This window comes from Myxocyprinus asiaticus, chromosome 11 (genome assembly GCF_019703515.2).
Source record: "Myxocyprinus asiaticus isolate MX2 ecotype Aquarium Trade chromosome 11, UBuf_Myxa_2, whole genome shotgun sequence".
NCBI classification, from domain to species: domain Eukaryota; kingdom Metazoa; phylum Chordata; class Actinopteri; order Cypriniformes; family Catostomidae; genus Myxocyprinus; species Myxocyprinus asiaticus.
In genome coordinates, this window is record NC_059354.1 from 35,674,660 (window position 1) to 35,701,184 (window position 26,525).

The 26,525-nt window shown below is 38.0% G+C and overlaps 2 protein-coding genes across 7 annotated transcripts in view; one reads left to right on the plus strand and one right to left on the minus strand.

Moving 5' to 3' along the window:
* Nucleotides 1-2,830, plus strand: part of si:ch211-269e2.1 (cohesin subunit SA-2) — a 30,769-nt gene extending 27,939 nt beyond the window's left edge. For both annotated transcript variants that reach the window (XM_051710215.1, XM_051710216.1), the window contains exons 30-32: nt 38-243; nt 1,635-1,689; nt 1,775-2,830. In XM_051710215.1, coding sequence (XP_051566175.1) covers nt 38-243; nt 1,635-1,689; nt 1,775-1,904 — 391 coding nt within the window. In that variant the 3' untranslated portion in view covers nt 1,905-2,830. The remainder of the gene's footprint in view (nt 1-37; nt 244-1,634; nt 1,690-1,774) is intronic.
* Nucleotides 2,831-2,925: 95 nt separating this feature from the next.
* On the minus strand, nt 2,926-24,332 carry ppp2r3b (protein phosphatase 2, regulatory subunit B'', beta). Of its 5 annotated transcripts, none has more exons than XM_051710218.1 (14): nt 24,233-24,332; nt 22,856-23,267; nt 10,375-10,563; nt 9,420-9,523; nt 8,649-8,751; nt 7,386-7,460; nt 7,096-7,182; nt 5,716-5,872; nt 5,256-5,304; nt 5,047-5,130; nt 4,748-4,923; nt 4,538-4,656; nt 4,330-4,436; nt 2,926-3,822 (listed from the first exon to the last, which is right to left on the minus strand). In XM_051710218.1, the coding sequence occupies exons 2-14, from the start codon at nt 23,207-23,209 to the stop codon at nt 3,681-3,683; spliced, it is 1,746 nt and encodes a 581-aa protein (XP_051566178.1). In that variant the 5' UTR covers nt 23,210-23,267; nt 24,233-24,332; the 3' UTR covers nt 2,926-3,680. The 5 variants fall into 5 exon arrangements, with proteins under 5 accessions (XP_051566178.1, XP_051566180.1, XP_051566177.1 ...); XM_051710220.1 differs by having other exon boundaries at nt 2,926-3,324; nt 5,047-5,136; XM_051710217.1 differs by having other exon boundaries at nt 5,047-5,136.
* Between the last annotated feature and the right edge of the window lie 2,193 nt (nt 24,333-26,525).

Sequence of the window (26,525 nt, forward strand, 5' to 3'; positions counted from 1 at the left end):
AACATTTCACCTTTTTAAATGGGTTATCTTCCCTTAGCTACAGTTATTTGCAGAGGTTTGCTGGTGAGCAGGTCATTAACAATAGAGAGGAGAGCTGGATGCCACTTATTTACTACAAAGCATCTCTGATGGGCACGGCTGAGGGAGAAGATGCCATCTCCTTTATCAGCTCTGACACCAACAAACAGCCATCCCTCACCAATCGCTCCAGATCACCATCCATGAATCAAGTAAACACTGAAGGTAAGACCCCTCATTGAGTGAGAGAGGAAACCACATCCGGGTGTTTTATAATGCAATAAACAGGCCCTTAAAAAAATAACATGCACATTAAAGGGATAGTTTACCCAAAAATGAAATTTCTCTCATAATTTACTCACCCTCATACTATCCCAGATGTGTATGACTTTCTTTCTTCATCAGAACACAAAGATTTTATTGTATTTTTTGGGGGGGATTTTTCCCCTTTTTCACCCAATTTGGAATGCCCAATTCCCAGTGCGCTTTTAAGTCCTCATGGTCGCATAGTGATTCGCCTCAATCCGGGTGGCGGAGGATGAATCCCAGTTTCCTCCGCGTCTGAGACCATCAACCCACGCATCTTATCACGTGGCTTGTTGAGCGTGTTGCCACGGAGACATAGCGCGTGTGGAGGCTTTACGCCATCCACCGCAGCATCTGCGCTCAACTCACCACGTGCCCCACTCAGAACGAACCACATTATAGTGACCACGAGGAGGTTACCCCATGTGACTCTACCCTCCCTAGCAACTGTGCCAATTTGGTTGCTTAGGAGACCTGGCTGGAGTCACTCAGCACGCCCTGGAATTCGAACTAGCAAACTCCAGGGGTGGTAGCCAGCGTCTTTTACCACTGAGCTACCCAGGTCCCCCAAACAAAGATTTTTTAATAATATTTCAGCTCTTTTGGTCCATACAATGCAAATTAATGGTCTACAAGTCTATAATCTAAAAAACAGTGGTTAAATCCATGTCTTCTGAAGCGATATGATTGGTGTGGGTGAGAAACAGATCAATATTTAAGTCCTTTCTTACTTTTAATCTACACTTTCACTTTCACATTCAGCCACCTGCTGGTTGGGGCTTGTCAAAGGTGGAGATTCATAGTACAAAAGGACTTAAATCTGCTTCTCACCCACACCTATCATATTGCTTCAGAAGACATGGATTTAACTATCAGTCATATGGATTACTTTTATGCCTCATTTGTAATTTTTGGACCTTCTTAGTTCTGGTCACCATTCACTTGCATTGTGAGGACCAACAGAGCTGAGAAATTATTCTAAAAATCTTAATTTGTGTTCTGCAGAAGACAGAAAGTCATACACATCTGGGATGGCATGAAGGTGTGTAAATGATGAGAGAATTTACATTTTTGGGTGAACTATCCCATTAACTTTCTGCTTTCAACATCACCAGTATAGATTTATAAGTCATAACCTAAAAGTATTTATCAGCTGTCGCATCGGCCAAACACATTCCCAGCATTATAATAAAGCAATAAGCCAAAAATAATTTGCCGAATTAATGTGCAGTCGTGGTTTGCATTTATCTGCATTTTACAATGGCTTTGAATGCGGCTCATCTAATCCTAATAATCCCCATTTTCAACAGATCAAAGATTTCTTTCACCCTCTATAGAACCAAAGGGAAACATGCTTCTAAAAAGGTGAGGTCAGTTAAAGTTCTTATTGACAGTGTGCAGAAGAGTCAGTCACTTGAGTTACATGATATTGTTTTTCTTCAACGTGCAGTCCTGAAGAATCAAAGGTCCAACATGCCCTACTGACCAGAGACCAGATGACCAGCAGTCTCATATCTGATAAAGGTCCAAGGAACAGCGATGAAGTGGATGTTGACACTGTAGATATAGATGTCTTATAATGTAGACCATGCTTGTCAAGGGACTGTTTTTTTTTTTATATATATATATTTAGTCTCATTAAAATTGTGCCATTCTGAACAGTAATCATGATCAAATCCAGACCTAGTATGCTGGTGCTGAACATAATTACACTTTGCATTGCTTTTATTCAGCTTTTTTTTTTTGTTTTTATTTTGCACATATAGTCTTATAGACCATTCATTTGCATTGTATGGACCAAAAGAGGTGAAAGTAAGCTAAAAGTGGATAAAGCATTGTGTACTTTTATTGGCTGAATATCAAGAAACATTGCCTATCCAAAGTTCTGGGTTTAACTCAAATTAATGATTGCTTTTAAAAAGGTTATAGTGAAACTGTAACAAACCAGGCCATCCTGGGGGCTTGAAAAGATGCACTTTCAAATATGACTGTGTAAAACACTAGATTTACATCACAAAATATAACCTGTAATAGTATGATCTGGACCTTCAATATTTCTTGCTCACATCTTAAACATTTACTGCACTGTACTTTTTCATTTTTAAGAGTACAAATTATGCACAAATATTTTGTAGCACTTTGCTGAATCATAATTTGGTTGCTTTTATTCAGGTACTCAAATAAGCTAGGTTTGACTTGTTTTGAATTGAGGCATGTGATGTGTCAGTATGTAATATTGTTGGTCACAGCCAGTACATTTAACCCATTCTTATATTTGTAATATTCAGTCATACATATTCAAAACTTGATAACCTTTCCAAATGAATGAGACTTTCATAGAAAATTAAGACATTAACCATACATACTGTGAAGGTGCTCCTGTCAGAGGTTGTAGTTAACCCAGTTGTCATAGTTCATAAACATTAAAATGCAGAATCCGCTTTGTGATGGGGAATACAAAAGAAATGCAGAATACACTTTGAGGTGGGGGGGGGGGGGACCTGTGCAGTCCTTGATTCTGATTACTGTAGATGATTATACTGTATCTTTTGTTGAAACAATTAAATCCACAAGTTTCATTTAATGTGTGAAACAACACTATTTATCTTAATACTTTATTGAACTTTAAGACAGATGTAAAAACTCATATTTTGCAACAACAACAAAAAAAAAGTACATTGTTATAGGAAGCACTTCTATACACACACAAACATGATTTGTTGAAAACATTTACCTGGACTAAGCTTAAAGGTTTTGAACAAACAGGAGGCAAGCACAACACAAATATGTACAATTATAAATACATTATAATTTAGAAACACCTCTCACACAGACACAGTAAAATGTCAGAGTCTGATTACTGCATTATTTCATATAATTGTGACCCTCAAATAAGGCATGTAGACAACAGCTCCATGAGAAATAAGCCATCCATGAAATCAAGCTGGTGAACATCTGAAATCACTTTGGTTAATCTCTGGAATGTCTTAATAGCCAGTTCTAAGTGTAAAAAAACAAAAAAACAAATTCTTAGTGCACATTCAATATTTCAAGTGTACTTTTAATGTCCTAGTTAGGTTCCAGTATAGTTATATGAAACCTACAGGGCATCTATATTTGTTTTAGAAACCTGGCGGTGCACAGATGTCAGACTGACAGATATACTCTGCTAGCTCAACCCGACTTGCTAAGTCTCACTAGAATGCTGGTTTACTGTTTGGCATCCAGCAGCTGGGAGACAGTTTATCCTTACAGACAGCACCAGTCTTTGAAAGCAGGCTCTGTCCACGTCCCGTTCTACACACTACCAGAGGGTGGCCTTTCTCTGATTACTTGTGGTATAGGGTTGCCGGCTGTCATTCGAAATCGTCCTCGTATTCATATTCATCCAGGTCCAGGTTACAGTGAGGGTTGGGGATTTCAAAGAGAGGTCTCTTCTCATTGTGCAGGTCAAAAGTACATGGAATGTGGTCAACTGGTTGTAAAGCATTTTCATAGCTGAAAAGTGAGCATACAATTGTGTTACAGTCATGGCGCTGAACTGAACCCACACCATGAAAAGACGAAAGGGCAAAATTGGTATGGAACTCGCTGTTGGGGAAAAGAATTCGGACAATACTGAGAGGAGTTTGTTGGAAATCTTAGCATCTGAAAAACTGAATGAGGAGCAAAATGTGGAGTTCGAGGTGTTTTACAATGAACAGGTAAACCCATGAGGAACACAAGTGGGGAAAACATGGAAGGAACCTCAACCCTGCACCGACAGTGTCTTACCTGTGTGCTTCAACTCTACTCATCCTGCCATTAGAAGTCTGTGCTGATCCTAAAATCATCACGATACCTCATCAGCTCTCTGACCATTGATTTTATTGCAGCAAATGATAAAACTGTACTGACGTTATAGTTAAAACTGCCACCTGAAGTCAAGTTAGATGAAGGGCCGAGTCTAGATAAGTACCTTAGAGGTTGGTATCATCAGAAGTTGAGTGAGAAATGCAGACTTACCCGTCATTGTACTGCTCATTGGCAGTTTCCTCAGCCACCAAGTTATCATACTCCTCAGCAGCATATCTCTCCCAGTCAGAAATCTCTTGTCCTAGTATCTCAGCATCCTGTAAAATTACACAGCAGCCACCAATACGATTACATCATCCAAGTGCTCATATAAAGTGCATATATATTAATCATTTTATTGATATATGTTATTCATTACCCTTGCAGCCAGAACAGGATCCCTTTGTTCATGGACCAGGTATTTCTCAATGTTGAACAATGTGTCAAAGAATATATGTGCAAGTTTACATCTCTTCAAGTCCCTGAGGGTGATCTTTCCTGAGAAAAATGATGCAGTTTGTTAAAGGTCCTGCAAGCGATTTTAACGTTTTGCTAACTTGCATAGTACAATAATTTAATAAGTTAAGACCTGGAATTTCTGGCTTAACCAGGTCTAACATTTGGCACAGGCAGTCCTCAAAAGGCAGTGGCTCAATGGCCATAGTATCCAGCTTCTGACACTGCTCGTGGTAAAAGTACTGAAGCTCATACATGGATAGCACCCCATCCCCATCCAGGTCCATACAGCGAAACCAGTACTCGATGCTAGACAGGAAACAAGCAGCATCAGTACCCCATCAACTATCAAGCCTGCTGTAGACACACTGACTAAACCATCTGGAACAACTGATTACATACAAGAAATCACTGAAGTACAAAATCAGTTACCTGGTCTCAGTTTTTTTGTCCTCCTCAGATATGAGGAACCACACAAAGTCAGCATAGCTTAATCTGCCCTCTTTATGAATCTTCCTGTCTCTGAGCAAAAGAGTAAAATGAACTGCAGCACCCACATAAAATCTAAGATGCATGACATGCATGCTTTAAACAATTGCAGGGAACCAAAAAAAAACAAACAAAAAAATGAAAGATGTTACCTGGTTACAGCTCCTGAGAATATTCTCTCAATCATTCTGGTGGATATGGCTGACAAAGAGAGCAAGTCACATCACAGACTTATCCTTCATTCATAGTGAATGCTTAAACATGGAAACTATTCACTGTCAATGATTGTAAATCTTGTAAATTGCAAAAGCAAGACACTGATTTAACATCCTTATTTTATTGTTTTAAAAACAATGATTTTTATCCATGCCTGAAAGGAGATAAAAGTAATCATAACAGTGCCAGACATGCTGTCATGCTAGAGGAAGTTGATGTAAAAACTTCACTGTACTTCATTCAATTTACTTAACTCATCATGCACCAAACAGAAACATGTGCCGTCAAGTGTTGCTGGAGGGGATGGCAATTATCCCTCAGCAATAAGCAGCCAATCTTTAAACATTATGTCAGAAGAGTGTGACGGTCTTAGGGGCACAGAGGGTGGTTGGGTACCTTGATCATTATGCCGGGCCAGATCTCTCTGGTCTATGTACAAGTCGTGATCTGTGTCCAGCTCCCAGAACTTACAGTAAATTACATAGAAATGTTCGTAAGAGAAGAATTCGGTCAAGTGGTTAATCTCTTCCTCTTCTTCCAGTAGTGCCACATTCTATTAGGAAACATTTTTACAATTAAACAAGAAATAGGTAGGCCTGGCATGAATATTACGTAAACAACTGATTGTTTGAACTAGTGCCCGATTATGTGCAGACTGTTTGATCTAATCGCAATCATTTGAAAAAACCATGATGATCATTGTGAACTTCAAATTCCAATCACATATTGCAGCCAGTTAAGGGAATTTTAAATGAGCATAGAAATGCAACGAAATGTGAATTTTATGTCTCTCTTTCTGTAGCAGTAGTGTTATGCGAGTGCTCAGGAGGTGCACCGAGCATTGTTCACTAGAAATCCACATTAACACCAAGCTGTCCAGTTTTACACACACAAAACAAAAAACACTATAGCTGGGTTCTAAAATATAACAGTGAGACTTAAAGCAATATTCCGGGTTCAGTACAAGTTAAGCTCAAACAACGGCATTTGTGGCATAAGGTTGATTACCACAAAAATTCAATTTGACTCGTCCCTCCTTTAAAAAAAAAAAAGAAAAAAGGAAAAGTCAAGGTTACAGTGAGGCACTTTCAATGGAAGTGAATGGGGACAATTTTTGGATGGTTTAAAAAGGCAGAAATTTGAAGCTCACAATTTATTAAAAGCACTTACATTAATTCTTCTGTTATAACATGTATTATTTGAGCTGTAAAATTGTTTAAATTGTCATTTTTACAGTAATTAATCTTTGTTGACATTACATTATCATGGCAATGAAGTTGTAAAACTGGCTATAGCTGCACACAGAAAAGGTAAGTGATTCTCACACAACAATCATGTTTACACACATATTGTGTATGTCTTGTGGCTATACTTTTGAAAAAGTATTTTAACATTCAAAAATTGTCCCCATTCACTTCCACTGTAAGTGCCTTACTGTCACTCCGACGAGTCAAAATTAATTTTTGTGGTTATCAACATTGTGCCACAAATGCTGTCGACTGAGCTTAACGTGTATGGAACCCAGAATAGTCCTTTCTAATACCGTATCTTAATATTTAGAATTATTCTATTCACGTCATTCTATCTTGTGCAATATTAGTCTTGAGCCCTAAAGGAAATCATACATTTGTGTAACCAAGTTCAAATGTAAATATATGCATTCTTAAAAGCTGCATGTCTATTAAGCTTACACTGTAAATTGCAAATAATAGTTGCAAAATTTCATAATCGTGACAGCACTAAGATATTGGTGATGCTTAACTTGAACAACTTTACCTGCAGAAAACTACTTCTTCTAAGTTCTGAACATGTTATTTTTCCCGTCCATGAGCGGTTTACATTATAAAATATCCTTTGGACAACCTGTTGGCAGAAAAAGTACTTTGTTGAACATTGAATATTGTCTTTGTACCTGCATCTTTGTTACTGTCTAAAAGTTACACACCCAAAAAAAAAAAAAAAAGCTTTTATACCTTGTTCATGTAATATGAAGTCTCAAGTAAATGTTGCAAATCTATGCAAACACAAAAAGAATAGAAAAATGCCAAACTGGAAGTAGTCCTTACTGTGGTAATGTAACGTAAATGAAAGTCTGAAGCCTCCTTTAGAAACGCCAGACCTGTATGAGAGTCCACCACGTCCTTTAAAAAATGGATTTAGTTTTTTTTTAATAATGATAAAAATGATCAAACACCAATATAAAATCCAAGTCAGCATTAATAATAAACTATGTTAAACCCATTTGTGCTCTGAGAGGCTCTGGATTAGATTACAGAGAAAAGGCAAATCATTTTAGTCTATCGCACTTGCAGAGGGTCAAAGTGTTGGTACAAGATGTGTGGAAACGTTAAAGGCATTAAACTTAAGAACAAAGGGCCAATTTTAAGGCCAAGCTCAGTCTTAAACTTATGTCTCACCGGTCTGCATACATGTGACCTGCCTCATTCTAGTGCTTTTTTTTTTTTTAGCAACGAAGTGTCACATACAGGGTAACTTTATTTGTGTGCTTTTCATAGTAAAATATTATTATGTATTTGTAGAAGGAAATAAAATCACAGCGACTTATTTTGGGGTGGTACGGGCTTCTTTGACCCTTTCGCATGTGAAATTAAACAATAGAAAAACACATAAATCACTGCTGTAAAGGAGCAGGCGGAGACAGGCCAATCTACTCCATAGCAATACTTTTTTCATTCATCAAAATGGTCAAAGCAATTGCTAAAGCTACACAATACAAATTAAAATGCGGATGCCATAATGCATCTCCTCTACTTAGCAACTGCTGCCCAGGCGGCGTGGCCAGTCCCGCCAGTGTGAATATCAATGACACATCCATTAGGCCGTGGGAACTCACACCTCTCTTAAAGGGATAGTTTGCTCAAAAATGAAAATTGTGTCATCATTTACTCCCTCTCATTTTGTTCCAAACCCATTTGACTTTCATGGAACAAAAGGACATGTTAAGCAGTCTCAGTCACCATTCACTTTTACTGCATCTTTTGTCCATTCTTGGAAAGTGAATGGTGACTGAGACTTTCATTCCAACATCTGTTGTGTTCCTCATAACAAAGAAAGTCATATGGGTTTGGAACAACATCAGGCTGAGAATATTCATTTTTGGGTAAACTATCCCTTTAAGGGGACTCAGTCCAGTCCACAATAACATTTACAAATCACATTTGGAATTCTCCAAGTCCAAACAAACAAAAACAAAAGAGAGCAAATAATGAATGCTGAAATCATCCATGCTCCTGTGCTGTGTTTTGACCAGTGTGTGTGACTGCGTATCTGTGTTCACAGTGGTGGGTTTCTATTCAAGCACCCTGTACCTGCAGGAATGGAATAAAGTCTTCTTGTTCCAAATAATTGCAGCCAGGCTTGGCAAGAAGGTGAAGAAATTTGGATGCGTCATCATGACAGGTCTGAAGCACTCTGTGGGGAGGAAACAGATGTTTTCATGCTCTCTCTCACACTCTTTGAAAGAAAGATATGCTCTCCAAAACCCTTCACTTCAAATGTGGCTTCGGATGAATGGAATCTACAAATGAGGCTTCAGAATTCACTCTCAGCCATTTCTGATCTACAATGATGGAGAAATAATGACTTAAAGGAATAGTTCACTCAAAAATGAAAATGCTGTCATTTCAAAACCAGTATGGTTACTTTCTAACATGGAACACAAAAGGACATTTTCTTAATAATGTACAATCTGCAATGAATGAGGACTGAAGATTTCAAGCTTCACAAAAGCATTTTAAAAGTAGTTAATTTGCCTTATATTCGAAGTTCTCTGAAGCTGAACATTTCTTCTTTAGTGTAGTGTTTAGTGGAGATAGGAATGACATGAGGATAAGCAAATGATGACAGAATTTATTTTTGAGAAAGGAATGAGTATATCCAAGGAAGCCACTCACAATCACAAAGCTCTGCAGGGACATCATGATACAAAATATTTGTACCACTAAAACTGCACACCGAGAGCCCTCAGCTCTTGATAAGAGTGCTCCCATTCACACACTTGTTAAAATGTACCATGAGTAATGGTTGACCAGTGATGATATTAATGTGAGAGGCCACTGTGAAGAGAACTATTGTCTTACTTTCTCCACATTGCCACAAACTTATGAACGGACACATATCCCCTCCTGTCTCCTCCGGCAGCGTGGAACAATGGAGCTTTCCAATAGAGTGGACACTCGCAGGCCTGTAAAGAGACAAAAGAGATACACAGAGATAGAGTATTATTGCATCCTAAAAATGTCAAGAAAGGTCAAAGCAAAATACATTTAACATTTTATTTTACATGGTGGCAATACGCATTGGGATCTACAGCACTTATATTGTTACATGTACTGTATATAAAATAAACATTACAATTTTAAGTGGTAGATTTTTATATGACAGACACCTTTTTAATGTAATGTTTTAAAGTTGTACTAAAATGATCAGCTACTTTTTAATGTAGTAATCATTTGGAAGGACATACAGAGCAGCCAGGACAAGGATTTGCAAACTTTTAAACTAAAATGTCACATTTATTATTCATTCTTCTGTATTTTCTATCCAGTATGTACATTTTCATAGTACATTCAGGTCTCATTTTAAAAGACCACAGAAAATTCTACTACTTATATGATATAACCTCTCTAAAAGACTTGCAAAAGAAAGAAAATGCAAGCGATTCATCAAAAACAAGAGAAATTCAGTATAATCAGTTTTCTGCCAAGTGGTTGGATATTATGACTACATCTTTCACATGTGCTATAGGAACTATAAACAAGGCTAAATTAGCAATGATTACATATATATATATATATATATAAAAAATTGTTTAAAAATCTGAATCCCGTCTTGAGGAAAATGTGTGGCTACTTAAGTCACTCACCAAGCCAGACTCTCTTCAGGATAACTAATTCAACATATAAACAGTGGTAATATTTTCCCATTGGCTACAGGAACAGTGAAAACCTCAAACATGTAAACAGTTACAAGTTAATTACACAAATGAACAATTTGCTAGGCGGTTAAAGGCAGCATGTTACAAACCACACTTACCTTGGCGACAAGCCCCATGTCGTTAATAGTGACTCTTTCATCAGGAAATTGAGAAAATATTTTTTCTATCTTGGAAATTAGTTTGTCAATGTTGATATTGGCCTGGGGCTGTCCTCGGGGGAAGTAAAACTTTGGAATGCTTTCACTTAAGGCTGGTGTAACGGGCTCCTCTTTCTTAGCCTGTGCCTCCTAAAACAGACAGAAATAATAATCGTTAGTCACAAGACTCATCCAGTTCACATTAGCCAGCACTATGTGGGAGAAACATGGGGCTGCACCAAAAATTGCAGCACAATCAGCATTTCAGGGTGATGGCTTAATTAAGACATGTTGCCTCTGGGTGTAAAACAAAATTTTAATCAATTATGACAAACGCCCACTCTCATTAAGGACTTTAAGGACAATGTTTTTTGTTAAAGTGGAAATTGGTTTAAAAACATGAACCGAGAGTCCCATATGCCAAAAAACAAAATTTGTTTTGTATTGCTTAAAGGGATAGTTCACCTAAAAATATAATTTACTCACCCTCAGGCCATCCCAGATGTGAATGATTTTCTTCTAAAAAACACAAAATTAAGATTTTTAGAAGAATATTTCAGCTCTGTAGGTCCATATAATGCAAGTGAATGGTGGCCAGAACTTTTAAGCACCAAAAGTGGCATAAAAGTAATCCATATGACTGCAGTGGTTAAATCCATGTCTTCAGAAGTGATATGATAGGTGTGGATGAGAAACAGATCAATATTTAAGTCCTTTTTTTTTTTTATTTTAATTTTTTTTTACTATAAATCTCCACTATTCACATGCTTCTTTGTTTGGCAATTCCATTCTTCATGCATATCGCCACCTACTGGTCCGGGCTGGTCAAAGGTGGAGTTTTAAAGTAAAAAGGACTTGTGTATCTGTTTTTCACCCACACCTATCATATTGCTTCTGAAGGCATGGATTAAACCACTGCAGTCATATGGATTACTTTTATGCTGCCTTTGTGCTTTTTGGAGCTTCAAAGTTCTGGTCACTATTCACTTGCATTGTATGAACCTAGAGAGTTAATATATTCTTCTAAAATCTTAATTTTTGTTCTTCTGAAGAAAGTCATACAAATCTGGGATGGCATCTGGGTGAATAAATGAGAATTTTCATTTCTGGATTAACCTATTTAAAAATACACACAGATAAACAAACATAAAACAGCCTGCTCGCAGCAAAAAGGCCTTGTACATCACTTTGGCCTTCTAAATTTTCTCAGAAACAGCTTTTAAGGTCAGCAATTATGCCTGTAGGCCAATACAGGCCTACTTTTTGCAATCTCATACAGATCCAACAAGTAAATATTTCTATGGAAGTAAGGGTCCGGAGATATGACTTCTGACTGGGTCAAAATTGATGTTGAAAACAGGAAATCTCTATGCAGTGTGATAACCAGTGCAAACATGTTGTGTTAATTGTTTTCCTAGCATGCTGTGAATAGTACAGTTTTGAACGATCGGTAACACGGCTGATAACTTGATGGATTGCAGGTTCAGACTTGTAAACATAACTGTTGGGAATACATTAACTTGGCACAATAAACAACATTAGGAATAAACAAGTATTTAATTACACTGACTAAAACATAAATCGATCCAAATTAATATGAACATTAGAAGAGGAAAGCTCAACAAAGCCTTGCCTGAAAGTTAAGCCTGAAAGGCTTTCAGTACTTTTAACTTTTAAGATCTATACAGTGTAAAAGGTTAATGATGATGATAATTGACTGAAAGGAAGAATATAGAGAAAGACAAAGACAGAAAGTTTAAAGGACTTGTATGCATTTAAATTTTGAACAGTTTGACATATGGAGTTTCAATTCCCGATTATTCTGAGACAGACTCAGACCATTCAGTCAGTGCAGTAAAAGTTTGTGTTTTTTTTTTTTTGTTTTTTTTTTTGGATCTGATCAGTTAGAAAAGAAAGCATACCAAGTCAGAACAATCTGAAGGATTGTGCAAAATTTGGTGGATGTAGCTTGAAAGCTCTAGAAGTTACAATCTGTCAGAAGCTTTCAGTGGATGTCTAAGGGTTTTTGGGCAAGCTTGATAGTCTGCTACAGAAAAACTGCAAATCCGATCAGTTAGAAAAGACGTAGCAAGTTAGAATTGGCAGTGTTTTGGCATAGCTAAAGCTACAAAGGAATTTTGGGAAAAAATTGACAAAAGTCCCTCATGCACAAATGTTTCTTGAACACTCGTGCTTAAATTCCTCTTAATTATTACTGATTTTCCGAAGGCTCAGCTTCCCCACAGTAACTTAAAACCATAACTATTTGAGTGTCAGGCTGCAGCTGTGAAGATCTTGACCCCCTAGAACCTCCACATAGAAAAAAAAAAAAACAAAAAAAAGAGCCCAATCTCTGGAAAAAACAACATTAAACTGAACAAGACCCACCTAGCTATTCAGTATTAGACAAACACATGAACATTTAGGCTTTAGTTACCTTGACCTTCTCTGTCTGTACTACCGTTTTATTCTGGGAGAGCATGCATACCTTGAAAATGTAAAAAGGTACCCCAAGGAGAAAAAGACTAGTATATACACAAGTAATTTACAATGGTTTACATCCCTCAAGGAATGTATGACTTTATTTAGGTTTGGGTGTGAAGTAGTAGTTCTGTTTACTTACTGCTTCAGTCTTTTGTGATAGATTAGCATAACCATGGTGTTTAATTTTGCAGGTTATAAACAACTGCTCCCCATCAGTAATGTTCTAAAAAGCAGTGACAATTTTTTAAAGTCAGACTAAGCTTCATTTTTAAATACAAAACTTTGCAGAACCTTATATGGATGAACAGTTGGAAAATTTATCTTTGTGGCATGCAGGGATTCTGCTCACTGTGAAGGATGAGTGCGTTTAATCTTGCCTTCTGCAGCCAGTGTCAGCCATGTCTATACATGGGAATGGCCAGTCACATCCAGCACAGACCTAACAGTGTCTCTTGCTCAATCTTAAAACATTTGGATGCTCCTAAAACTCTCAATCCTTTACTCTCTACATGTGTAAAAAAAAAAAAAAAAAAAAAAAAGGCACAGTTGCTCAGTGCACTTAAAGACAACTTAGCTCAACCTCATGGCAATAAATCGCACAACTAAACATGGTACTAACACTAACATCACAACGCATTCCCATTGAGAGTGACAGCCGGCAAAAAGCAAACAAGAGCGCTCCGATGGCTTCACGCAGATCATTTAAGACAACCTGCCTGTCCTTGCTGGAAGGCTTTAAGCCTCTTCTTAAAGCGGGAGGGCAGCACAAAATCGCAGCCACGGGCCAGCAGCGCTAGCTCCTTCCTCAGGTCAGGGTCTTGCCGTAAAGTGATCTCCTTCATTCTCATGCTGCTGCCAGATAATGGAGCCAGTTTTACAGACAGTACGCACTCCAGGGTCAGGATAATCTCGCTTCGTGACTGTCCCACCAGGGGACACTTCTCTGCCTTTCTTTATCAGAGCACCAGTTCGCTCAATGGTGAACGGCAGCTGCTCCCCTGTAGCCCGAATCACAGTCCTGCCTGTTGCTCTGTACATCCAATAGTGGCTGGCAGAGGTCACACAGTCCTATCCGCTGGGGAGATAGGACAAGGGTGTTTGTGTGAGTGTGGTGGGAGGGTGACAGTAGGAGGGGGTGTGGATCTGCCCTTTTCAGGGTGCATTCCACAGTTATGTAAAGAGACAAAGCTGTTCTCTTGGAACCCTGTGATTCTGTATTACGGAAATGGCGAGGATACCAAGAATACTGGCTAAAGATGGAACAAGAGTTAAAGGTGAAGTGTCATTTTTAAGACTTGCAACGATCCCAGCACTGTATGCAGAATCAATGTAGGTCATTCACTGGTTGATTTTCCTGAAAAAGTGGAGCACTAGAGCTTTCCAAACCATTGCTCTGTAAAGGACTAGTTCAACCAAAAAATATAATTCTCTCATCAATTACTTGGCCTCAAACTCATATGACTTGCTTCTGTGGACCACAAAGATATTTTGATGGTGATATTATGTGAATATGTCCATACAATGCAAGTCAGTGGGGTCCAAAAAGGACATCCATATGATTTGAATGGTTGAATCAGTGTCTGCTGAGGCAATACAATCGGTTTTGGGTGAGAAACTGATTAAAATGTAACTCCTTATTCACCATAAGGAAGGTCATAAGCGTTTGAGACTAGGGCTGGGAATCGTAAGGAACATAATGATTCCGATTCCTCTTAACGATTCCGGTTCCTTAACGGTTCTAGTAATGATTCCAGTAATTCTTTTAGTACCTTTTTTTTTTTTTTTTTTTTTAAGAATTATTTGGAAATGAGAAATGCAATTCTTATTGCATTTACTACCCTCTGCTGTCTGTTACCAAATAATGAGATAATTTCAGATATCTACAGAGCAGATATAACAAATCAGAAATAAATTGAATACAATTCTTGTAAAAGGTGTGTTTGCAGACTTTGAGACATAAATAATCCAATAATTGATCCAAAATATATTTTAAATAAACTAATCTATACCAACAAGAAATGTGATGGCACATTTCATTAATTCTTTTATAAAATTCCACCTATTACAACAAAACTTGTATCTTTAATTATATATTGTCATATGAACAACCAGTCAGTAACTGCACTGCTTGATTTAATAGAGACACAGGACATCATTAAATAAACAGTAACAGTTCCAGAGACAGTTTAGACTTATGTAGCCTAATGTTGTCCTTCAGGCTTGTGAGATTAACAGTTCTTATTTAATTTTGAGTTAGACATTCATAACTTGCCCATCAGTATAAGATTACTTGTATACTGGACTATACTGGAAGCGCTGTATGTTTCACGCTGTAGATTCAAAATGGCCAGCGTTCGATCAGACACTGGTAGAGCTGTGTTTTACGCTGTAGAGTTAGTAGAGGGCAGCGCACTGCAGAGTATTTCAGCACGGTGTTCAGACCGCATTGGCGGAAAATTGCACGCAGGAGAACCGTTAACAGACCGAAAGTCACAAAGATCATACGATTCTGGTATTTTTTTAAAGAATGGTTCTCAGTTCCTAACCCTATTTGAGATGGCAAAAGGGTGAGTAAGTGATGAGGGAACTATCCTTTTTGATTTAACTATTACTTTAAGCATCCAAATCAGTCTGACAAAGTAACACTGTTTCATGCTGCCTTCAAGTGACCTGGGAAGCCCCTATACATCAGAGCTGGGCATTCGCTATTACGACATTTCACATATTCAAGTTGGAAACAAAATAAGGAAGAGAAACTATAAGAAATACACAATGAATGATGCCAAAAGCTTTTTTTTTTCAGTGAATAAACATGTGAAAACACCTGCATAATTTTTATTCAACCTACATGATTTAATGCATGGTATTTAACAAATGATTAATTTGCACAAATTAATTTTTTGTCCGTCCAGGATTTCTCCCCGCATTATTTACGGTAGCTTGCAATTTTTTTATAATTTCCGCCAAAAACCTGAGGGAATCCCATTGCTTTCCTTCATGATCTACAGCTGCAAAACAAATGCTGGAAAAGATCGAAGCAGTCGCAACATATCCAAATGCACAGCTGCCATTGTATCATCTCCATAGTATCATCTCCATAGTAACAGTGCAAGTGTCTCCGCCTCGTTTCCTCCACGTTGTGTAATTCACTACCAAAATCCTTGTCAAAATTTTTGCGGGACCACAGACAGCACATATGCACATATGCACACAACAGCTAGCGTCTAATCTTCACCCCGAGTGCTGCGAATGAGACATAAAACCCTGCATTTATACAAAGAAACCCTAACATTCACTTAAATTCCCCATTAGTTGTGTAGTAAAATGTGATTGGAATTTTAAGTGCTTGAAAAACTGCAGTCTGGCTTTTTTATGGCTTCCTTGCTGAGAAGGCTTTTAGGTTATGATGATATAGGACTTGTTTTACTGTGGATATAGATACTCGTCTACACGTTTCCTCCAACATCTTCACAAGGTCCTTTGCTGTTGTTCTGGGATTGATTTGCAGTAGGCTATGAATTTGAAAATGTCAATTTATGCTAAACATTTGTATGCTGAAAATAAATGTTCATAAATGTTTTTTACTGATATAACAAAGGTCACATATATACATATGCACAACATATATTTCAAAATACAGTTGGTCAGAAGTTTACATGCACCTTAGCCAAATACGTTTAAATTTTTCACAATTCATGACATTTAATCGTAGAAAACATTCCCTGTCTTAGGTCAGTCAGGATCATTATATTTTAAGAATGTGAAATGTCAGAATAATAATAGAGAGAATTATTTATTTCAGTTTTTATTTCTTTCATCACATTCCCAGTGTATCAGTTTACATACACTTTGTTAGAATTTGGTAGCATTGCCTTTAAATTGTTTAACTTGGGTCAAACATTTTGGGTAGCCTTCCACAAGCTTCTCACAATAAGTTGCTGGAATTTTGTCCCATTCCTCCAGACAGAACTGATGCAACTGAGTCAGGTTTGTAGGCCTCCTTGCTCGCACATTCTTTTTCAGTTCTGACCACAAATTTTCTATTGGATTGAGGTCAGGGCTTTGTAATGGCCACTCCAATACCTTGACTTTGTTGTCCTAAAGCCATTTTGCCACAACTTTAGAGATATGCTTGGGGTAATTGTCCATTTGGAAGACCCATTTGCGATCAAGCTTTAACTTTCTGGCTGATGTCTTAAGATGTTGCTTCAATATATCCACATCATTTTAATTCCTCATCTATTTTGTGAAGTGCACCAGTCCCTCCTGCAGCAAAGCACCCCCACAACATGATGCTGCCAACCCCATGCTTCATGGTTGGGATAGTGTTCTTCAGCTTGCAAGCCTCACCCTTTATCGTCCAAACATAACAATGGCCATTATGGCCAAATAGTTCAATTTCTTTTTCATTAGACCAGAGGACATTTCTCCATAAAGTAAGATCTTTGTCCCCAGGAGCACTTGAAAACTGTAGTCTGGCTTTTTTTTTTTATGGCTTCCTTGCTGAGAAGGCTTTTAGGTTATGTCGATATAGGACTTGTTTTACTGTGGATATAGATACTTGTCTACACGTTTCCTCCAGCATCTTCACAAGGTTCTTTGCTGTTGTTCTGGGACTGATTTGCACTTTTTGTACCAAACTACGTTCATCTCTAGGAGACAGAATGCATCTCCTTCCTGAGCGGTATGATGGCTGCATGGCCCCATGGTGTTTATACTTGTGTACTATTGTTTGTACAGATGAACGTGGTACCTTCAGGCATTTGGAAATAATTCCCAAGGATGAACTAAACTTGTGGATGTCCACAATTCTCCCAATTTGGAATACCCAATTCCCAATGTGCTCCAAGTCCTCATGGTCGCATAGTGATTTGCCTCAGTCCGGGTGGCGGAGGACGAATCCCAGTTGCCTCCGCGTCTGAGACCGTCAACCCACACATCATCACATGGCTTGTTGAGCGCGTTGCCACGGAGACATAGTGCGTGTGGAGGCTTCACGCCATCCACCGCGGCAACCATGCTCAACTCACCACGCGCCCCACCGAGAATGAACCACATTATAGCGACCACGAGGAGGTTACCCCATGTGACTCTACCCTCCCTAGCAACCGAGCCAATTTGGTTGCTTAGGAGACCTGGCTGGAGTCACTCAGCACGCCCTGGGATTCGAACTAGCAAACTCCAGGGGTGGTAGCCAACGTATTTTACCACTGAGCTACCCAGGCCCCCATTTTTATTTATTCTTTATTTTCTCAGAGTTCATTTCTAGAATTTGTTGACAATGTATAATATCAAATATTCTTTGATAAAAATATTTAAGAAATTTAGCCTTCTGAGTACCTTTGCATAGTCATATTGGTGCAAAATCAGTGAACAATCCACATAGAAAAGATCCGTTTTCATTCCAGCTCAAAACTTAACTATATCTGCCACCATATCGGTAATCTGTGAATTTTCCCCCTCTAAAATCGGTATCAAAAATCCCATATCAGTCGGGCTCTACTCATAATTACAATATTTACGACTCCACCTGAAGTCTGCATCAACCATTGGTGTGAGTTTGGGGAGAGAATACCTGTTTGTCCTTTCAATGGCAGACGGGAAGTGTTCAGGAAACCGGTTTGAAAACAGTCATTATTTTTGCAATTCCACCTGGTGACACTAGTGATGCAGAAATGTCACAATTCCCTTTCAATCAATCTCAGTGATTTTATCCAATCAATTTCAAGTATTCTGATTCAAGAAGTTCCAATTCAGAACATTAGACTGATGACTGACCAGCAGAATTCACATCCACAGTAAGCAAACCAAAGATGTAAAATCTTTTATTGCAGTGCTCTACAGTCTGCAAAAACTGCAGACCATGAAGTCTGAATGGCCCTCCTTGAGAGGTGGGGGCAAAAAACTACACATGCACTACCACCTATGGGCTTTGTTTATTTTGCTTTCCAAGGCTACAGCTTCCAGCCATTCCATGGCTTATAATAGATGACAAGTCTTAGTCAGTAGTACAGTGTGGAAGTACTGAATTCAAAGAATGATGGCTGAAGCAGTCAAGGCCTATTAAAAGACATAACATACTCTGTTTGGGCAACACCAAGAAACAAATATATATTTAGTCTGCTCCCAGACTGACAGCAATTACATCAATTCCCTCAAACTGTGCTGATCCAAAGACACTCAGCCTCTCAGGCTGGGCGTTGTGCATCTGAAAACTTTATGCGTATTATTGTTTTGAAAACTAATTGGATTAAAAGCAGCAGACTTTAGTGACAACTGGTCTGCCATAAAAGTGAGTGAATATGCACCGAAGGCTTGGAGCCAGAGCATCTAACAAACAAACTGGTACCAAATAAAGCCTGGCCTGGCTTAAACAAGTATTTTTAGATGACAGATCATCGGGTCCACATTCTTCCACTCAATCTAGTAGAAATGCAGTTCCTGTTGTCATCCAATGGCAGGATACTGCACACGTTTGATAAGCCCAATTTTCTCATTAACTGCTTTTGTTGTCCTTGCTCATCAGTCTATTAAAGAAAGAAAAATAGAAAAAAGGGCCAAAGTAAACTCGCTGAGGAACTCATCAATATTTGCATTTGTCATATGGATTTATAGGAAAGTTTTTCCCAAACAGTTCTTTCCCTTCCTTTGGCTCAGTGTTTGTGCAATATGAAAAAAACAACTCTCCACTGTCAGAGAGAGCTGGTACTAACTGAACGAGGAAAAGATCTGCCTGAACAAGAGGTGGCAGCTGTCTGTGCCGACAGTGCCAATTTCCAAACAAAGATCTGTGTCCAGTCAGTAGGGCCAACTGGTTGAAGAGAGACTGACCAGCAAGGCAAAAGTGGGGAGTGCTAACAATCATACTTCGATTCAAGTGCTAGAGGGGAGAAAAATAAAAACACTATTGGAACGGTTCAGATCAGGCTATGCAGGAGTTATAAACAGCTGAACAACTAGAGTCCCACTAAAAGTTCAAAGAAAAGCTACATGGCTAAATGTCTGCACAGCCTACACAGTACTAAAATTAAGTGCTTGAGATTTTTCTTCAATCTCAAACAAAAGACTTTAAGGCAGAAATTTCCAACACATAACTGGATTACAACCAGCACTGCAGCAGAAATTAGTGGTTATCCATACTTTAAAGAAGGCCTGGGCAGTATGATGGTATTAGACATTCGCCGATATTCTGTGATAATCAACATGCAAAATATTATTATGAGCACTTCAAAATATGGTGAAAATATTAACCAAACCGTTTAGATTTTTCTGAATGCACTGTAGCATTTCCATCGATAAATCAACATTCCCAACACTCTTGCAGTAATATGAAAACACCAAATTACTAGGAAACTCTAAAATTCATGTTTCTTTTTCAATTAAACTTTTCCCTCAAAATGTTACCATTGTTGTTACTTGTTCATTTGCAATGAAAATAAACCATAATGAATTAGATAAATGGAAAATAGAAGCATTGGACTTTTGAAAGCCACCATGTCTCTTTGAATCTTATATGGTTTTCTTTAAAGGGGTCATGAAATGCGCTTTTTTTACATATATAGTTTTATCTTCCCTGAGGTCCACTGATAATGTTAGAAGTTTTTTTTTCTTCACCAAAACTTAGTAATATATGAAAATTTAGTAAAATTAGTAAATATATGATCATTTTCCACCTGGTTTCCTCTGTCTAAATGCAAACGCCCACTGTTCTGATTGGCTAACATCGTGCAGCCCCTCAAAATCAGCCATATTTGAAATTCAATTGGAAGAGAATGAACAACCCCACATTATATACCTAGATGGTATATAATGCAAGAGCTACAGTAGAAATGTAATACAATTGTAGATATGTCAGCATGGCTATCAATGGGCAGAACCGCTTTTATGTTATTAGTTTATATGCAAGAGTGAAAAAGTAGCATGGAGAAATGAGAACTTATTCTTAAATGGGATGCGGCTTCTGCTGACTGATAAAAAATAAACTCTGCAAACCGTGTCCTGTCATTTAAAGATCAAGCCCCCTAATGTGTACTTTATGATGAGAGCCAAAAAATGGTTGAAATAGCAAGACAACACTTTCACTAGGTACCATTTAAATACATAAATACTAACAGGAAACATCTCAGCAAGTAGGCAATGAACAATATCTATACTTCTTTATATAGCTTAGCTCTGTTATGTTAGGTAAAGCATTAGCATACAGGCTAACTCAAAGTCAGCAGTTTTTTTTCCATATAACGTGTGGCCTTTGACCTTGGAACCAGGAGCCAGCCAGGAATGCCCAACAACACCTACATATTCTGACAATTCACAGCATTTGACTGAGTTTATGCATACTGTATTACATTTTAGACAAATATGCAAACTGCCTATGAAGTGTAAGCCAAATTCTCAGCAGTTAATTCCTGCACAGGGGAACCAAGGCTATCTTTATTAGTGTCCTGTGTCAAAGTTGGACCAGTTGTTCCGAGCAGCATCACCATGACGTTAATTGAATTTTTAACTAATACTTTGGAGAATGTATTTGTATTCTGGATTTCTTTAGGCCTCTTAGAATAGAGTATAAGGGATCAGAATCGCTTTAATACATTGTGACAAGTTGTGCGCACATGCTGATTGTTCCTGCCAGAAAATATAAAACATCCAACAGTTTCATCCTCTGAGAATAACTGGACACAGAAATCAAAGCTTCTACACATCTACAAAATCTCAGCATTTTACAATAAGGAATCACATCGGACAGATAATGTCCCTACTCACGATTTAGATTCACTGAAAACAGAGGTCTTTCTTGAAAATGGATCATTGCGTAATCTTTGAAGATATGGGAAATTCAAGTTATGCTGTGTTGCGTTCGGTTTCTGGTCTTTAGATTTTTATGGCAATCATCCCTCAAACTTTGAACAAAACTGGATCTGCATTCATTGGATAAGGGACTGAAAGTAAAACGTGGTCGACTTGATCTTTTCCCTTCCACTTCACTACCTTGGGGCAAAGTGAATGAAACTGCATTCCTTTACATCTTGAGATCAGGTTCATCCTATTGGGCCAATGAGAAATTCCACATCATTGAAATAACACATCAGTGGCACTGACAGCAGAAAGTTTTATGGAGGCATCGCTTCAATTAAAGAGATCCCGCCATAATCCAATTTATAGACTCAAGAGCCATCGAAATCTCAGCAGCAAAACCCACCAGCATTGCTGGACAGTACATGATGACAGAGTCATTACCATTCCAGGGATTGACAGCATTGAGATTCTCCCGCTTCATGACTAGAGTGGAACACATGAACAGTATTTCTTTACACAAAAGACATGCAAAGTCCACACAGCTCATCTGACCAGAGCAGAACTACGTGCAATGACTACAATCAGCAAAAGCCATTCAGCATCCTCTTGTGGCAAAACTGGGGAAAGGAGTATGGTACAACTCTCTCTAAGTGATAAAACTGACCTCGTGGGTAGAATCTTTATAGTAGAATTCATATTCAAATATTGAATTTTATATTTCCTAGAAACAGGCTGTGTAAACAAGATAACCAGTTTCAAAACAGCTATTTCTATATTTTTCAATTCTATACATTTATGTCTTACTACATAAAATGTTTGTAGTAGTGTTTGTGACGAATACAGTAAACCAAGCATTCGAAGTGTAAAAAGTATTAGTGCAGTAAATGTACAATTTGTTAAGTGCCATTTAGAAAAATTAATGACCCTAATAATTACATTGGTTATAAATTGGGTTATGTAGCATGAGGATTAGTTAGACATTTTAATCCTGGCCAATGTAAAAGATGGACTGATGTAATTCCCCACACACTGACAACAAGCATTTATTTACACCAACCAGTATGGTATGAATGAGTCTAGCCACAAGGTGATGGACAGAACTAATCAACAATATCTTGGGGATCATACTGCATTGTGAATAGAGTACTGACCACAGGTGCTTTACCTTCTTAGTGCTGACAGAGCGTCGCAGGGCCCTTGCGTTTAGTCCTGCTCTGTTATTGCTGCCACTCGCAGATGGCAGCGTGGCTGATGGGGGGCTGCACGGGGTGCCAAGGGCCGCATTCAGTTTCTCTGTCGCATTAATCTTTGATGCAATGTTGTTGTTGTTGTTTTCTGTTAACACAAGAGTGTTCCTGGTCTGGAAATCCCCACAGCTTAGTTCTATTTCTTCTCCATTCTTGATTTTGTTCAGGTAGTCTTTCAGCATCGCCTGAGTGCTCGGCTCACTCAACCAAAAGAGGAAGAGCTCGTCGACCTTCATCTTCAGGACAGGCTGAAGTGTTTGTGGTGTTGCCATTTCTGCTTTGCTTCATACAGCCAAGATTCCCCACCAAAAAGATAAATAAAAAAAAAACCTACAGAGGAAACAAATATAGTCAAACTCCTGTGCCAAGTTTAGGTATTTGAAACACGCACTAAGAAAATCATAAATGTTTTAGGAAAATGCCTTACTGCAGACATATATAACATATATAACTAAATAAATAATCAAGGAATTATTTATGTTTGCAGTATAACTTAAAGAATGCAATACATTTTACTACTACAATTTAGTTTTTTAAATAAACAGTTATTGCCTCCTCTCCCCTATCACCATGACTTAGGTTTCAGCAGAAGCTAAATTTATTAAAATCCTATTTAATGAGCCACACAAGTCAAACAGACTGAACAGAACTTCACAGTACTTCTGTTAACCTTTATTCACAACCAACCTGCTCATGTCGATTGTCCTTTACAAGAATAACTATAGTTCCTGCTAAAATACCATAGCTGCAGTTCATTTTATTACGGTGAACTGTGGTACCTTCATATAAGCCTCGAATAGTATCAGTAAAAGAAATTAAACAAAACTGCACAAATATTTTGAAAGCTTCTTACACTATTTGATGGAGATACCATAATAATTTATTAGCATTTTACAGAATTACTGTACTAACTAAAGCATTTAGGCTATGGTTACCATGGTAAATGTTTATAGGTGACAGTGTGCTACACTAGTGTAAACAAAAACATCCTACCGCGGAGCTTGAAATCGGAGAGCACACCGCAGACATAGCCCTATTTAAGTTCACTTTATTGCACCAAATAATTTCACCCATAAATTAAAAGAAATGAAAGCGTTTTAGCTGCACTTTAAAAATACTTCAGCTGTTTTGCTACGGTTGCTAGCAGACTGAGTGCAGCGTTCACGTCCACAGCTAACGGATACAGTCCCATAAATAACATGAACACCGCCAGTATTCCATAACATACATAAAGAAACGTCTTCTACATCTGTTAAGTCTACAGCGTTGAAGAAAACCGGTTTGTATTACTCTACCTGTTGTTTATGGGGTAAGCTTTGTTGTTGTTCATTCACTGAGTTGCACTTTGAAACAAACTCTCGTTTCCTCAGGTAACCGGGAAAAGTTTGTATCGCGAGAGTTTATGTAGTGTCCGATTCGCGAACGACTCGTGTAGTGTTTCTTTTAAAAGAATCATATGAACCGATTCGCAACAACAATGGATTCGAACTTTTTTGAGATACATTCTGAATAGATTACAGAGCTGAATGACACGAGTCAACCGCTGAACCGAACGTCAAAACAATTGATCTTGTTCGACTCGATTGCAGTATCGTTCTGGATTGTGGAAAAAGTTGAACAATGCAAAAAAAAAAAAAAAAAAAAAAATAAGAGAGAGAGAGAGAGAGAGAGAGAGAGAGAGAGAGAGAGAGAGAAAGAAAGGATATTTGTTACGGTGCTGTCCTATTTATTCCTTTTATTAAAATGAAAATTTAAAGTGAATTGTATGACAAAAACATGCTCAAAGTTTACTTGCAAACACTTTTGTAGTTATATTTATTTTCCTTTTCTTCTTTGACATGACATAATATGTAGATTTTATTCTCACACTGAAATGTTTATTTTATTTATAAATTTTTTTCTCTCCCCTTTTCTCCTCAATTTGGAATGCCCAATTCCCAATGCTCTAGGTCCTCATGGTGGCGTAGTGACTGGCCTCAATCCGGGTGACGGAGGACGAATCTCAGTTGCCTCTGCTTCTGAGACCGTCAATCCGTGTTACCGTGGAGACGTAGTGCGTGTGGAGGCTTCATGCTATTCTCTGCGGCATCCATGCACAACTCACCACGTGCCCCACCTGAGTCACTCAGCATGCCCTTGATTCGAACTCGCGGCTCCAGGGATGGTAGTTAGTGTCTTTACTCGCTGAGCTACCCAGGCCCCCCACTGAAATGCTTATTAAAAGGTTTAGAATGTGACTAAACAATATTTTAATAAATCACATTTAATTTCTGTATTAGCTTACTTTATTTAGCTAGATGTTGCTGACTTCACACACACTGATTTTCCATCAGCAAATGTGACAAAGATTTATAATTGAGGAAAAAATATTTGTGTGTGATGACTGATAATAATTCACATATTTACAATAAAATTCTTAAATAATGATTAGATTTTGTTCACATGATCATAATTACAAAATGTGTGTTTTATTCCCCTAATGTGCTACCAGCAATATTTTGGCTGTTTAGAAAAACATTATGCTTTTATTTGAAGACTCATACTTGCTTTGCTATTTTTATTATGTCTGTTGTGTAATTTAATTGTAATACTACATCAGGTTCTTACTGTAACAGTAAGAAACATGTTAATCTAATGATTTCTTCTCAACCAACATTGTGTACAAATAGTTTTAAACTAATAGCTTAGTTTACTCAAAAACTAAAATTCTGTCATCATTTACTAACATGTTATTTCAAACCCATATGGCTTTCTTTCTTGCATGTAACACAACAAGAGTTATCAAGCAGAATGTCGATGCTTCATTTTACCAAGCGAATGGTGACTACAGCTGTCCTTGGTCCCTTTCCACTTTCATTGCACTATCCCTCTACAACTATTCTTAAGGAAACACAAAGAGCCATAACATCTACAGCACAGTCTGTCCTTTAATATTCATTCCACCATGGACCGCCAGATTTTTTAATAAAAGCACAAGTGGCCTCAATCTTTATTCAGAAAACATTTAGATTTGTATTTCACATTTTAAATCAAATGTGAAGAATAGATTTTAGAAGACACTTCAATTGCTGTCAGATGTTTGCATTCTTTATTTGAGATCACAGTGGGGAATGGGAACAATGTTCATGATTTTGATAATCCATGGAGATTTTCTCATGGTGTATTGATGTTAAAATGGTGCAGTATGGAAACAACTTTTTTTTACTTCTGGCCAATATCATTTCAAATAGAAAATGTGTCTATGATACTCTATGAAATAATAGACAAGTGCCATGATTCAGTTATGTTCCAAATGCACCAATGGCAGGTAAAAGACTGATACTATGGTTTACACTGTGTGACGAGGAGGAGGGCGTGGTCGGGCCGTGAGGATGCACGCCCAGCGCTGAGTTGCCCAATCAGTGGGAGAGAGATATAGGAGGAGCCAGGGACACCAGAGAGAGCGAGAGAGAGGTGCAGGCGGCTGCTGTGTGTGTGTGTGTGTGTGTGTGTGTGTCAATGTGTCGTTATGTTTCAGTTCAGCATTTTATGTTGTAATTAAAGTCTTGTTGATCGGTTCCTGCTTCCTCCTTTCTCGATCGAACAAGA